General features: G+C 46.2%; 1 protein-coding gene across 1 annotated transcript in view; it reads left to right on the forward strand.

The window, feature by feature from the left end:
* The window catches only part of LOC144175611 (uncharacterized), a 267171-nt gene extending 255340 nt beyond the window's left edge, over window positions 1-11831 (forward strand). The window contains exons 5-6 of the mRNA XM_077704668.1: window positions 6840-6973; window positions 11335-11831. Of these exons, the coding sequence (XP_077560794.1) occupies window positions 6840-6973; window positions 11335-11566 (366 nt within the window). The 3' untranslated portion in view covers window positions 11567-11831. The remainder of the gene's footprint in view (window positions 1-6839; window positions 6974-11334) is intronic.
* Window positions 11832-16153: the final 4322 nt, after the last annotated feature.

Below are 16153 nucleotides of genomic sequence, written 5' to 3' on the forward strand. Positions count from 1 at the left end.
CGGGGAAACTGACAGCGTAAAAAAGAACAGGCAAAATGACGATAACTTTCTGTTGTGCGGCTTGCTTTAATAATTCGCTTCAACAGAATGGCGACGAGAAGTCAAGGTATTTCAAACTGTAGCTTCGCTCATGGAACGTCATACTTCAGGCACAGAATCAGGGGAGGGCTGATTCGCTTTGTGAAGGTAAAGGCATATAAGCTGACGTGCTCCGAACTTCGTCCTAATTAATGGCGTGAACAGGGTTGGAGTGTAAAGCCAAACGAGGGCATGAAACAAAACACCATTCATTGGAGTGCAGTCTAAAGGTGTACAAGAAACAGCACACGTTTGTTTGCAAGTTGCCACTGGGCAAACTTTTTAGTTAATTGTCTGAATGAAAATAGGAAGGACTTTAGTTCTGTCCAAGCAGACACACATGGGGCTGTGCGTCGCAATGTATACCGTAGAAACCCCTATTGACAGCAGACGGGAATTCTGTTAAGTCACTCTCTTAACTAACAATTTCACTCTGAACGAACTACGATCAGTGTTACATAAGGGAAGGTGTCCCGAACCGGGCTCCGTTGCCTCCGTCATGTGAGGTAGCGTGGCGGTGTCAAGCGGCCAACAAAAGTTGCTGCCGTGGTGAAGACAAGAAGCCGAAGGCAAACTTAACTGGTTTAGTGCACCTTCCCTAGGAACTAATGGGGAAAATCTCTGTGCAAGTTTGGCTTAATTTTACCCCTGTGTGTGTGCTGCCTATGCGTCAAAGTGTCTGTCAGTTTTTGTGCGCTTGTATGTATTCCCTAATTTTAGTGTTTCCGCGCGGTTCCAGTCTTCGCTTCCTTCTCTCATTTTCGTCCCTCTCATGTTCATACGGCGTAGCAAGGCAAGCTCGCTGCCAGGCTGACGTCTTATCATTAAAGATATACCTCCTCCTGCTCCTCCTCACCAAACCTATTCTGTGGCGAAACCGGTTATCCGGTTATTCGAATCACTGATTATTAGAATTTGAAAGCCCGGCAACCGCATAACTGGAGTGATCGATTAGCGAACCCTGTTTACCGGTTCTGTATCCGGATATTCGGATATCCGGTTTTATGTTTTTATTCCAACGATTCGAAGGAGTGCATAACAGCGAAATTGTTTTAACATTAAGAAGTTCTCAAATGCTTTCGTCTGTGCGTGAAACACGTATTTTACGTAGAAGGGATTATAGCGTTCCTCACACGATAACATCATACACATGATCGCAAAAAACAATGGAATAGCATGTTAGCCATCGCTGGAAATTAAGTTCGAATATTCGAGTGTCCAGTTTATCGGCAACTCACAGCGGATATACTGATTATCCGTTTACGAAAATTCGGATATCCGGATAAGTGGATTTCAAGGGCGGACTCGCTATAAGCATGTTAAACGGGATACCCGCCTTGACGGATATTTGCAAGCACTACTGCTGGAAACGCATGCGGTGGGTGCATGTGGCGGCTAGCTTCGCTGTAAATTAACAACAGCAACTGCGACTCCTCGGGCCAGGGATATCAGTCCGCCAGATGCCTGAAAATTCAGACTCTCCTCCCATTACAGAGGAACTTTTTGACGTACGTTTTTCACCACATCATTATTCAGGATTTCCGTGTGTTTTCTTTGTGGAGAGTAGCTCTTCAGTGCCCGCTCCTATGGTTTCGCGTCGCCGTCAGCCTTGTTGTAACCGAGCGAACGAAGGGGATACCGAAGATTGACAAGATAAAGAGAGCAGGGAAGCTGAGGAGAAAGAATGGCGGAAGTGTGAGGGGCAATGTGGTATGCCGAGGTGGCGCGAGACGCGGGCCACGGCTGGGACGCGTTAGAGGAGAACGCCAGAGTGACACGGGATCACTTCGTGATATTCAGCAGATATGCGCAGCTACCCAGAAGACTGCAGTTCGCGATGCGTTCAAATTTCGTATCAGGAAGTATCATAATTATCAGCCAATTTTAAATACAGTAAAAGCTTGATTGATTGGAGGGTTTAACGTGCCGACCCAACGCAGGCGATGACGCGCGCCGTAGTGGAGGGCTCCGGATTAATTTTGACCACTGGGGATCTTTAATACAGTTAAATCTCGATAAGCGGGAATCGCTAAAACGGAAATGCTGCTTAAACGGAACAGTAGCCTGTAGGTTGGTTGGTTTTGTAATGAGCTCACGTAAACAAAAACTTTCGCCAATCGGAACTAAAATTTTCACGTCTCCGTGTAAATGGAACAGAAAAGGTAACTTATTGTCGGACCAATTGCCATGATCATCAGCTTTTCCCGGTACCCGCTGCTTCGTTTTTGTTTAGGCTCATTGACGTCGTACACCTCGTCTCAGTAGCCAGCCCGATGAATGCAACATCGAAGTTCTTGATCTTGTCGCTCGGTCTCGAAACGAATGGCCGAGGTTGGAGGTCTTAGCTCCTGCGGCCTCATTCGTGCCATCGCGGTGCTAATCGATGCGGTATCCATTACAACGTTGCCGTCTTCTAAACTCGGTGACTCGTCATTACTCGAGAATTGGAACCCTCTAGCCTCCGTTGTTTCAATGGCGACGCAGGAGCGCGCACACCCAGCGCTTACGTTAGAAAAGGAGATGAACATCATTCTTGACTTCGAAAACAGCTCTAACACAAAGACGGCGCTCCGAACGAAGCAGGATGTCCCCAAACGCAGCTCAACGAGGATGCTGCGAGACAGGGAGAAGCTACGGATTCCTTCGGAACTTCGCGATTTGGGCCCCAAAGAAAGCGTCTTCAATGAGGAAGTCGACGAGGAGGATGAGCCATAATATGAATCTGAAGAGATAGCTGCCGTAGAGCATACCCACTTCTAGAGAGAGGGAACGCCTTTAATGAAAGCTTCAAGGAGCACAGTCAGCTGTGCAGTAACTAAGAGATTGTTTTCAGAAGGAACGAGGATCTAAAATGCAGCCTAAAGCTAAAGTATCATAGAAAAACGGTCCTGAAAACGCAGTTGCGAGGACGCAAACAACAAAAAAAATTTATGCCTTTTTATTGCACAGTGACTAATTGTTCTCAAATAAGCTTTGTGAAAGCTCCGCCTAAACCTCTTGCAGTTTTCTTGCTATCCGAAAAACTATCAGCTACGTTCACCTTCAAGTGTTTAGAGTTTCATGAAAAATGTAGTAAGAGTGTGTATGCACATAAATTTGCACTTTTGATCATCTCTATCACTAAACGGAACTCCTGTTAAATGGAAATGATTTTTTCGGTCCCTTGAAGTACCGTTCATCGAGAGTCTACTTAACGATAGCCTTTCTTTGGCTACTTGAATGGAAAAATTTTGGTTCGTCTGTATTTCTTTAAAGAGGTTTATTTGTCCATCGCAGCAGATTCATAGCATGCATCGATGGAATTATGCGTCAGGTAACAAATGCATATTACAAAAAGGAAACACACAAAAAACAACAATATAAAAATGACTGCCTCTGGCCTCCACCAAAGTTGTAAATACTTGTACCACGCAGGGAACGACATAGAGGGGATAGAAAGTTTGTCGATAAACGCGAACAGCAAATGCAGGGTTAAAACACCGCGAAGGTTAGTAGCGGTGTTGCAATCTGAGATAGTTACATGTTTACACAGGTTTGCACTCAGAGGATAGTGAGCACTGCAGATAACTATGTGCCCTGTTTTTGATATGGTTACCAGGCTTATATTTTACAATTCTAACTTCCAAACGCGGTGTTCACCTCTTCAAGAAAATTTATTAATCGCCGATACAAAGACCCGCTATGCTAAATACTACACGGGTCGCCTAAACCATACACACTGCATGTATCACTTCACTGATGTCGCTCGAATCAGCCAGCCGACCAAAGTGAAATAGAGGCTGCACAATAGGTTTATATACCCGCAGCCAAATCTAAAAGCCTACGTCCGGTGGCAGTCTTCATGCTTATCAACATTGCTGAACACGAACAAAGCATTACGCAAATATGCGGCATAAAATCAACACATAATTGATATTTACACTGTTCCTTTATAATATTTCATGAATGCTTGATTGTCGCGATAGTAAATTAAATACTACATCCACCGCAGAAAAAAGAAATTTACTTTGTCGCTTGCTGTCGCCCGCGCCACAATAACGTCTGGCGGCATTTTAAAAAATCAATGGGCAAAAGTTTCGAGGGGTTCCACTAGGTAGGTTGCACGTTCCGCTTGGAACGCACGAGGAGAAGACAACGCCGTTCTATAAAGGTTCAAGTATTGCGGCTCGAGTCACACACGGTCCGCCGTATGGCAGCGCTGGCATCGAGGCACCCGGCCTGGAGCAGTGGAACGCGGTAAATTTAAATTGACTTGAGCAAACCTCTGGCCTGTTTACCTTGGGAGGAGCGCGACGGGAGAGGAACAGCATGAGAGGTAAGCGGGAAAGCGAATGGAGGCATTTCCTTGGCAGATGTCAACGGAAGGCGTATTTGCAAGGAATTGGAGCAGATACGCGGCCAATTTTTTAACTGGCGAAGCTGTTGCCTAAATCGTTTGTGTATAGTGTCCCCAGTTATTAATAGCAAGAAATGGCCGAGTGCTCCTGCATGCATGCTTCGAGTGCACGTTTGTCAAGCTAAGCATAGCCGCCTAGAGAGATTGGTCAACATTGCCTCCCCTCCCCCTCAACAAATAAACAAAGAAGCTCCAGCCAAGCATACCTACTTAGGGATATTGGCTAACTTTGCCCCCAAAAAACTGAGCGTTCGCCATATCGTGGCAACCCTTGCTCGGAACGAGAAAGACACGCCATAGCGTACACCCATCATTCATTCGTCTTCCTGTAGTCGTGCGCATACGCTCTGTGCCGTAGAAGAGCCGCGACTTGAATGTCGAAGCTGCTGTAGGTGATCATTCACTCCACATGGCCCGGCCGCGGATACTTCGCACGGCTATACGGAAGATGCCGCGCTTCGGGAGGCTCGGCGTGCAAAGCCCCCGCTAGAAACGGTAAGTCGCGTTTGCAGGGTCGCGGACGAAAATGTTGACCATAACGACGAGCTCACTCTGGCTTCGATCAACATAAGTTCACCGAAATGCCATGCCCTAGACGCCAACCACAACAACACAACAAAACGTAAACTCAACTTTGCGTGCCCGTAAATGAACACCTACAACAGCTTCGCAATAGAAGTTTCACGCGCAAGTGCATGCTTCCTTTTGCTTCAGATGTGTGAAATGAAAATCGCTCCATTTGGTCGAATATATTACGGGGACACGTGGTCTGGAACGTTTTGGTCACATTCCCTTTTTGGCGCGATGTTTTCATTTTACAGCTTATATGCTAGCCTGCTCACTTTTCTCACAAAAAATATATTGCACAGCTTCGTCCACCTACGGGGTCACGCCTTAGCCGTAACCAGATAAATGCTATTAATAAGGTGCCGATAGCAGTCGCAAAATTTTAAACCGGTCTGGGCACGCCTTTGCCGAAGTTAAGCTGTATATACTTCAGCCAAACTCTCAAATCTCCTCGGCAGAGTATACCCAGAATCGTATTCAACTCCAAATTTCACAGAACCCAGTGGAATAAACGTTCCTAGGGGACCGTTAAAATTGTTCCGGCATGACCTCCTACCGGTGAAGTAACTCACAGTAGATGGTGTTGTCTTGCATCTTAGAAAATATTTTTTTTCCTTTGTGGACTTCGGTGCGTACACAATTTGTCACCGGTTCAGGAGATATATTTGGCGTCTATGTAAATATAAATGCTCTTATCATAGTTTTTATGGTTTTTATGCTATTATCATGCTCCTAGGAAACTCTGGCTTTAATTTATGCGTACCCTTCTTTTCCCAGTACCCCCACAGCCAGGACTTGCCGAGTACACCACAGCCAGGCCCCTGCTTTTCCACAAAATTGCAGATATCGCGGAAGTTCCACCTATCATTTTTATAATAGCGTAAATGAAGATCACTGGTCGCACGAAATTTTGAAAAACTATAAAATAACAAAAATACAAAATATTACAAAAAAGGACGAAACGTGTAACGCCCTGCATTTCCGCGATAGTCCAGATTTTGCGCAAGTTCACCTGTAATCGTTATATTAGCCTGAAGTCGATAATTGGTCTAAATAAACATTGAAACAAGAAAGAATATAATAAAATAACGGAAAATGGCGGACTGTGTAACGCCCTGCATTTCTACAATATTGCAGATTTCGCAAAAGTTCCAAACGCAATCGTTATAATAGCGTAAATGTAGATAATTGGTTGAATAAAATTCTGACCAACTAAAAAGTAGGAAAAACAAAAAAAAATCACGGAACGTGACAAACGCTATAACGCCCTACATTTTCATAATAATGCAGATTTTGCGAAAGTCATATTAGACCAAATGGGAAAAGGAAAGTGGGGTGTATTGTTGAGGGTGTTGAATAGTGACTCCACACTACTTCCAGGGAGGGTTTTATGGATGGCTACAGTGAGGTCAGTTGGCATGGCTTAGCCCTTATAAATTATCGTGCTTAATGTCCGAAGAAACTCTCCTCTTTAGCGGTGGTTAAGAACTACTCCCCTCTAGCGTAGCAAAGAATACTCCGAATACGGAGTGCGCTGGAAGACAAGCCATTTACACCCTGTCCAGAGTATTTCTCTGTACTGTTTAATTCTCCCTGCCACAGTCGAGAAGTGCATGGTCATATTGTTTGGTCGGTCCAGCCGTTTCGACGAATATTTAAACTGCCCCAAAATGTTTACAGGCCTCCAATCGCGGTGTCTGTGGAACAGGATATGTAAATATGCACGGGAAATTCACATTTTATAACATTACTTGTAGTGCTAGACAAACATTCTAACCGCCGGCTTCCATTCCTGCAGACTTCCTCACGCTGCAACCGCAACGTGACGCTGGGGGAGCACAAGTGTGCCCTGGCCTATCGGCGAACCCTGGAGCTAGCCAAGACCGTAAGCCAGACGCACGACATTGACCACGGCCTCCGGAGGTTGTGCTGGTAAGCACCGCTGCCCTATGTTGTCCTAGATGCCGCAATTGCGCTACCCGAAACTTTGAACGTCGGTGAGATCTTAGCACGTGAACCTCAACTGATGATATCTTAACACGGGACCACTAACTGAAGTGAGCACAGAAAATGTTTTTTTTTCAAGGTCACCGAATTTCGGGCGCCATGTCCTGCCGTATCTTAGCTCATCAGCTATGGGTTTTCGTTCTTCAGTCAGCCCTCCCTGCTGATACAGAAATCAGCTGTAAGGGCATCATCATTCTCAGCGAACTCGGCGATCTCACAGGTCTCAAAGCCGCATTACAGAAGCTGTTGAAAGTACATAATAATTAGAGCGATGCCTTCAGCGGAGATTATAAGGCCGATCACGATCATGATCTGTCTTTCACAGTCTCGAAGCCACTTAATCGATAAGGTCCAAAATATATCTGGAAGACTACATGAAACAAACATGCAGCCTAACAAAGAACGCACGAGACGAGAAAAACCGCACAAGCGAATTCAGGATCCGAAATCAGTGTATACGACTGTAGTAGTTCCCACTCACTTGCCTGATGTGTGTACAACCACTTTTTCTCAACTCAAATACATAGTGTTTTCGTGTTCTTAACCGTTATCCCTTATATCTAGGGGCTCAGAGCCAGGACTTCTTCAGGAGGCACGCATAAACAACGTTTCTTCGTTGCATACAATAAAACTAGAGCGGTTCGATACAGCAGTTGAGAAAGATAACTTTATTACACAATTCATGTCCGAACTCATCAACTCTGTCCACTAGGAGGTGTCGGTGGAGTTTGGGCTAGGGTATGAAAGTGTGGTAGTGGCAGGAGGCCGGGAAGGTGGTTGTTTGTGTTACACGGAAGTCATGCTTGAGTAGCGGACATGACGTCGCCCGAAGATTTACAGGCAAAGTAACCCAGCTCTGCCGGGAAAGGGGACTTTGAGGGAAGGTGGTGGGAAAAATGAGTAGTACGAAGAAAAGGTCAGTATGTGCGTAGGATGAGCGGGTAGCCACCGCATACATGATAGTAGCAGAGGCAGGGGCGGTTAAGTATTCGTTGAAAAATGCCACGTGGCAGGGAGCTAGTTTGGGCTTGGCTGATCTAGGGGGCCTGGCGGCGTGTCAGATGCGGGGAAGGCGTCAGATGTGGACTTGTCTTGTTAATGGGTTGTAATCATCCGGCGCGGGAACCCGGCAGCTCGGGGAAGTGTTGCGAGCAAGAACATGAGCCCTTTCGTTTCTCTGCATCCGCTGGTGGCCGCGGACGCATTTCAGATGAAGGTTGAGTCGGGGCTGTTGTAGCATGTACATGTTAAGTTGTCCATACTAAATGTATGTGGGTAAAATTTTAGAAAAATTACAGAAAGCACCCGGACTGTAAGCCCGCACGATATTCGTGTCCGGCTTGGTGTGTTGTGTATGATTGTCTCGGCCATTACGTGGGTCTCGGAAACAATGGGCTTCTTTTCTGCGGGTGCTGATGAATTCAGACGTACCGGTCAGGTTTGACAAGGTTTTGCCTGTTTTGCCTGTTTTGCCTGACAAGGTTTTGCCTACGACCGGTGGCCAAGTGCACTTCAAATTGAAATCGTGTCACTCTACGTAGTTGCTTGTTTTCATGGAATGATAATGCATTCTAAAACATGTCTCTGACCATTAGCGATCCATCCGCAGCCTCCCGGTTACGAACTTTGGTGTTTGACAGGTTGTCCGGCTACACGTATTACATAATAATTCAAACCTAAAGGCCAAAAGGACGCCTTTTTGTTTCACGGTGTTTCCAAGTGGCATTCTTAGAAATAGTGTGAGATAGAATCTCTGAACTGCATTTTTATTATTGCCAGCCCGAAGCTTCAAATTTCTAGTTACTGTGCGCATGGTGATTTCAAAACAGTTGTTTTAGACGTTTAGGAGAACCAAACGCCGTGGCCCGAGCCCGCAAAGAAAACAGGGCTCTGCGTCGAAGCAGCTCTCCTTCTTCTGTAACTGCACTGTTTCTGTGACCATACGTTTGTGAAAAAAGACGGCGATTGATGCTGTAAAGGGGACAGCGATCACACACCTCCAAATACGTTGACCTCATTTCAGTTTCCACTGCCCTAACCACGCAAATCCGCTGATGGTTTCCGCCATTTGCAATATTGTCTTTTGCATTCTACTAGTGTCCACACTGATGGTAGCGCAGTAAAATTCGTGAACCATGCCGACCTTCAGCAAGGAATTGAGCTATGTAGCGCATGTCTTCAGGGAAGACCTTGCAATGAAAGGCTATTCCACAAGGGAATACCATAGGGGAAACCAAGAAGCCTGAAAATTCGTTTCATATCTAAGAAGCCGCTTTGGAAAGTTTGTTCAGTGCAGCGATTTTGATACAAGCCGTCTAACGGCAAAAAAATATCTTCATTTAAAGAGCCCTTGCACTACACACTAAGCATTTTACATTCTTATTGCCTAAAAATGTGTAGTACAAGTGGAATAACGGCGCTGGGAAGTCATTACCCCTTGGGTTCCAACACCCGAACTAGTAGGTTTACAGGCTTTTTGTGTGGAAAAAATGATGTTGACCAAATGCAACACCCTCGGTTTTCTGCAGGGGGTTAAAATGTGTGAAATAGGTGCTCCGTTGCGAAAACAAAAAATGGGGGAGCTGGTGGTCGACCTAGCTTCTGGTGCTGCTACGTTTTGCTAGGTTTTGCTAGGCGTTGCTAAGTTTTGTTAGGTGTTGCGACGTGTCTTGCTAGGCTAGACTTAAGTGCTATGGGGTGAGGCTACGTTCAGGCAGATTTTAGAAGGTTGTACCACTGTGTCCTACACTCTGACAGCGGATCCAAAGGAAAAACGAGCTAGGTCGACCCCCAGAACCGCTGTTTCTCTAGACTTGCAACACTTGTGCAAGTTAACCAATTTTTTTTAGGGGGGCGGGGGGATTAGTAGCCCAAAAAGACTATCACTTTTGAAATGGAATAGTAAGCGGGACGCATATGCATACGCCCCCTGTTCTCAAACTCGAGCAGTCGCAAAAGCCACCTTCCCTGTTATAATACCTTATCTGCGGTGGTGCACCCTTTACAGAGGGCGCAGTTTTTTCTTTGTACTTTTTGCTAACGCCACCGAACCAAGCTTAAGCTGCAACAGCTCTGCTGGAAATAAATATGTCAATTCATACTATTTCAAACATCGTGAGGTGCGAAACATCCCACCGCTAATAGATAACGTACAAGCCCATCCGTGTAAACGGGTAGAAAGCACCTGGAAAATTGGAGCTCTTTTCCAACATTTTTCTTATTCCTAGGGCTCTTACACCCGTCTCCTTAGTTGGAGGTCTTTTCCACCAATGTCCTTAGTTGGAGGTCTTTGACAATTCTTTTTTTAGTTTCCGACTCCCTCACTTGTAATTTTACACCCATGTGGCAAAACGGGTGTTGCAATAATGAACACCCTTCGTGGTGGACGTTGAAAGGGTTCGAAATAGAAGTTTGGTATTTGATGAAATTACATGATTTACTGAACATAATAACCACCTCGATATTAAAACATTTTTGCAAATCCGCATGCTGACATGTACATGCTCACATTTAATTGTATCATTCCAAAATTATCGCGAAAATATATGATTTTTGCGACAAGCCCCCCGACTCTATCGGAAGCCTTCGCCTGCTGGCTATAAAATCAGGAGAAGCACATATATTTTTAACCAAATATCTAGTCCCTCTCCCCATGCATTCCATTTCTTGCTCAATTCATTTGTTGTCCAAGTGTTACTAAGTTGTGCGTGTTGAATGTGCCTGTGTGTCATGCTGCGGGCTCAGCCGATCCACATGTTCACGTGTATAGCAGCGCTGCCCACATCCTTATTTTAAGATGTTAAGGAACCTTACACCCTTATGTTAGGGTGTTCACAAGCGCACCCTTTTTATACCTGCACCTTTTTTACCCAAAACACTTTTTAAAGATGTGTGCATGGGACAAGGTGTATAAGCCCTTTTCGGCCAGAAAGGGTGCAAAAATCTTTAGTGTGTAACTATGCCTGTTGTGGTTTTGTCAATAGAAACATTTGATTGGTATGCATTTGGTATTTTCTGTTTGCTGTGCCTTGTTTTTTTTTTCTTGTATTTACCATGTACCTACCCCCCAAAGGTCTCGTGAGAAACTGCAGTATCTACAAAAAGAAATAAACAAACTTCACTAAAAGTGTTAGTTCTCGCTAAACCCTTCTTTAGAAATTTAAACGGCCTGTCGACTGGCTGAGTACAGATGGAACTGATTGACGGGTATGAAACCTGCTTGTCTACCCTGAGTGTTTCATCTCTCCCCCAACCCTTCCTATATACTCTCAACCTCATCTACCCAGTGCGTTCAGCGAGTTCGTGGAGTGCAAGAGCTTCCACGTGGAGCGGGAGTGCGGCGACCGGGCGAGCGCCTCCTTCGCCCGCCACACGCAGCGCTTCTCGGGCCCCCTCATGGAAGACCACTGCGGCCACTACGCCCAAGAGGGAGGCTGCGACCGCTTCGCCTCCTCCTGTGTCCTCCGCTTTGCCGCCACACCGCCTACGTGCCACCACCACTGGCCTCTTCTTGTGTGACCACCCTCCTAGTAGCCACGGTGCCGCGCTCATCGCTGCAAGCGAAAAAAGAGCGAATCACGTAGTTCGCACCCGGGACGGCGTGGAAGACAACACGGCGTGTTTTAAAACATTCGTCGTAGCGTTGCGTTGTTTTTTCAGAGCTGAGCATATCCTCCTCATGCTAAACACATGTGGCGAGAGCGGCGCGTTTTCGCATGCGTTTTTTCTCTACGGAAAGTGACCCGGCCCAATTGGGAACCCTCATGAAGAGTGCCGTCTCTGTTTTGGATAGTAATAAAACCCGTGCGGAAATGCGTCGTTCTTTGTCAAAAGTTTGTGGGCAACGGCGACCGTGGCCGCAGCAGGCGCGCGGCAGAGCAGGGGCGCTGTGCTTGCCGCTGTCGGCTGGTTACGCGGCTAACGAGAGTGAGGGGAACTTTCGCGCTTCCATGGCTGGCGCGATAAGTGCAGCGGGGCCGGTTTCTCAGACAAGGCGCACTTCGCTTCATCACAAGCACTTTGCGCAGAACTTCTCGCGCCGGATACACTACAAAAGCAAGAACAAAAGTTCCCCATACCTGTGCTATGAGACACGCCGCAGTGTAGGGCTTCGGTAAAGGTCGACCACCTGGGGGTGCTTAACATGCGCCCAAATCTCGACAAAAAGGCGCTTTCCCTTTTCGCCCCCATAAAAAACGCAGCCGCAGCGGCCGGAATCGAGACCTCGGCCTTGGGCCCAGCAGCACAACACCTTAGCCACTGAGCCACCGCGTCGTATTTTTTTAAGACGTGGCTAATACCGCAGAGCGTAAGGGCAGCTGGTGGGTATATTTGGGACTAACATGAACAGGGAGATAGACGCCGTAATTCCTGTTGGGGAGAAATCGCCACTTCTGTCCTCATTTCACGGCAAACCCACCTGCATGGATACGATCCGTGACAGCACCGCTCAGAAGGACCAACGGCAGCCATTATCCTCCTTCGTCTCCTCATCCACCACTGCCACTTATGATGGTGATGATAGTGGTGGTGGTGGTGATGATAATGGTGATGGCCCGCAGCCCACTTAGTGGATCGGTAAAGACGAATGTGATTCGATCAGCGAGTATAATTGCGCAAGACGGAACTGGAGAGCGGCAGGAGAGATTCAGTTTGATTAGTAAAAATAGACAAAAGGGAGCTGGAATCGAAAAGAAATTTCGCCCATCCGACGAGAGATATCGCGACCTCCCTTATCCTCCTTTTTCGCATCACTAGCTTAGCAGCAGCGTTAGGATAACACGCCTTAGGCCTACTTCCAGTTTGCAAACAACAAATGAAAAGCACAAAGAGCCGACATTGGCCTCCGGCATCACGAAAGTTGTGAACGCACCTCACTTCGGAAAGGGCCATCGGTTATCGAATGATGAAGAACGTCACTTTGTTCTAGCGTTCTATTTGTTATATTGCATCCTATTTTTTATGGGTGTTTTCAGTGCGTTTTGTTATTTTACCTGCAGTCACTACCGATATCAGCGCCGTCGCATTTTTGTGTCGTCGTTCTGTGAAGTAGCTATGTAATTTAAAGAAAAGACAGTTATACTGATGCTGATGAGCTATGTAATATAAATAAAAGGCAGTTATACTGATGATGATGACTACTATTGTGGTGCGTTATCTTACGTAAGAATAAACGCATGTCCCCATTTTTGCCTTCACCCATACATTTATCATGCCCTACCGTAATAAAAAACTGTTCTGGTGTATCTGCGCAATGAGATTCTAAATTTAGAAAAAGAAACTATTTTGACGTTTGATTCAACTGGAGGGCCTAATCTACTCACCCAAAGTGGCAAAGGCGTGTGCAACCACATGAGGGCAGTTCATGCGTCATCGCCACTTACACTGCTTTAACAAAGCCTTCCTAACAACGGCTGGGGGCTGTCTGCATGGCAACAGTCCGATCTTGCGTGGGCGTTATTATGAACAGGCATTGCGAACGGGGCACGAAGTTTGAAATCATAGAACTCCATGCAGATCTGCTACATATCGACCCCCTGCAACGGACCCCAGGCCGAGCACCCATTCGCCCTGTTTTAGCGGCTGCGGCCACACTGCCCATCGCTCACGTCGTTCTTGTTTTTGATCCAAATAGCGCACAAGCTCCCTCTAATAGAACGAACTCTTCGGCGATGTTTGAATCCAAGAGCGTTATTGGAGCACTTGGTAAACATTCTTACGTGTTGTCCACGTCAGTGTTCGAGCTATTTTGTTTTGAAAGCTGCAAGAGTAAGTCTCGTTTCTAGTGTGATTGTTTTGCATCATAAAACCGTCGGTTTTCTTGGACAACAAGTGGATAGATGTTGACTCAAAATAACTCTAACTAACCCTTTACGACCATGACAGCAAAATGGTCGTTCCATTTTATTACAAACATTTGGACAAAATAAAGACATGTGCTCACGGTGCACGCATTCGCACTTTGTACTGTTCTACGAAAAAAAAGAAAATTGTAGCTTGTAGCTTTTTTTACCTCAATAAACAACAAATTACTGGCCTCACAGATATTAATAACCAAAATTGCAGGATGCTGAGCTATGCCTTTAAGCAATTATTTTTCCTGCGTTCCATCGCCGGTAGTGGGCGGGGATGGCGCAGGGGTGACGCACTGGGCTTCTGCTGTGAAGACCGGAACTAAGTAAAATTTATCTAAGAATTTTCGCTTTACAGCGGTAGCCAATTTCTCGACCGGACAGCTGCAACGCAGGCGACGCTTTTTCGCAGTATGAGTCACCCTAAAAATTATTGAATGTCTTCTGATGCACCCATGAGCGTAAACGAAGTCTTGCAAGCTCTCAAAGAAAAAGAAAAAAGTTATGGTTAACATTTGAAGCACCTACTAGTGACTGCCTGTAATTGTCAGCTCTGTTTATTAACTTGCAACCAAGGCATGCACATCGTCCAGCGTCACAATCAAACATTAGCAAAGAAATCTTTTAAAATGTTCAGGACGCTGGAAAAATGTGAAAGGGATGATGTCAGACTACGGTCGTCGTTCTGATCTTTTTAAAAATGCACGCACCCTGTTGAACGTAGCCTCCTGGGTGAGTTTACACGTCTCAAAATGCGTGTTTCCAGAATAACCACGACTTCGTCGACAATAGCTAATCTTTAAAAGCCCCAAGAAAACATGAAAAATTGCCCTTCTCTTATGTAAGTAATAAGACTTAAAAGGCAAAGGTAGCGCACTTATTGAGAATTGCAGAGGAATTTGTAGAACGTGCGTGAGGATGCGGCAGAGGGAAGGTTGCGGATTATCATATGGTAGATCAGCTGGCGGAAGGGGCGGCAGTGTCCTTAGCCCTAACAAACAGGCTACATCCCGTAATTATAATCACAGCTTCGAAAACGACCTTTCGAAATTTTGCCCGGTGACATATCTCAACCACGGCGCTCAAAATTCTCAAGCATAATCCACCAGAGGACTCAGTGGAGATCATATGGAGCCCAGCCCCCACGGGCATGGAGGGGATCGCGCGCAGACAGCCAGAGACCGACTAATCATATTTACTGACATAAGAGAGCACTACTGCCTCTCACGTCGACAATTTCCCCGGCCTCATTGATCCCTTAAGATAAAGCAGACGCGTGTTTGGCGGCTGTTTCAAATGGGCGCCTTCCCCAAGCAGAGCTCGCCTCCATCACATCCACCCAACGGAATTCCCTTCGTCAGCACGTCCCCTATGTGGGGAGCACGCCTACGTCATCCCTAATAGGAGTGCTCTCAAGTCCTCTTCCTCCTAATAACCAGCAGCGACCAGTGAAGGGAGGGGTTGGGTAACTCTGACCCGACTATACAAGAAGTGAAAACAGCTACCTAAGTCACTACCAGCCTTAGGGCAGTGGCCAACTACGTTCTCTGACCAATTGCTGAATGAAGTTTTATTTGCTCTCTCTCTCTCTCTCTCTCTCTCTCTCTCTCTCTCTCTCTCTCTCTCTCTCTCTCTCTCTCTCTCTTCGACAACAACTAATCGCGTTGTGGGTGTATGTTATCTTCACTGTATGATCTGCTAGCACTAACATATCATTAAACCTGCTAGGTTCACGGCACGGAGTCTTCCCGCTATGGTCACACAACGCCTGAAATTTTTCTTGCAAGATCAACGCATGCGATGGGTACTCCGCCGCTGCTCGTCCACCGTGTCCTCATGAAAAATGCGTGTCTTTCACCGTCTGACATCAGAAATTTTATTCACCGTCCCGTGGAGTATGTTGCATTGTTCTCGATACACATTTTTGTTGTAGGATGGACTCGCAGCGCGAACTTTCGCTTCATAGGCGGTACGTGTGCACTTTTACACCAGAAGAACCGTGCTCCGTTTAGAAACAACTATTCAGTCTCTATCTGGGAACTGATTACGTTTTATTACATGGCGACCAAAATCCATGGTCCCTGAGGGCGTTTCAACCGCAATTAGAGGCGCAACACGGTGGATAGACTGCCCTAAGTAAACTTGTAATGAAAACGTAGAGCTGGCTAACGCCCGCCACTCAAAGTGCACAAGAATGCCTAGATTGAACACCTCAGGCACTGCACGATCGAGTTTATGGATCTTGGGCAGATAT

The sequence above is a fragment of the Haemaphysalis longicornis genome, unplaced genomic scaffold (genome assembly GCF_048455015.1).
Source record: "Haemaphysalis longicornis isolate Haplotype H1 unplaced genomic scaffold, Haemaphysalis longicornis Haplotype H1 scaffold_3, whole genome shotgun sequence".
In the NCBI taxonomy this organism is placed as follows: Eukaryota; Metazoa; Arthropoda; class Arachnida; order Ixodida; family Ixodidae; genus Haemaphysalis; species Haemaphysalis longicornis.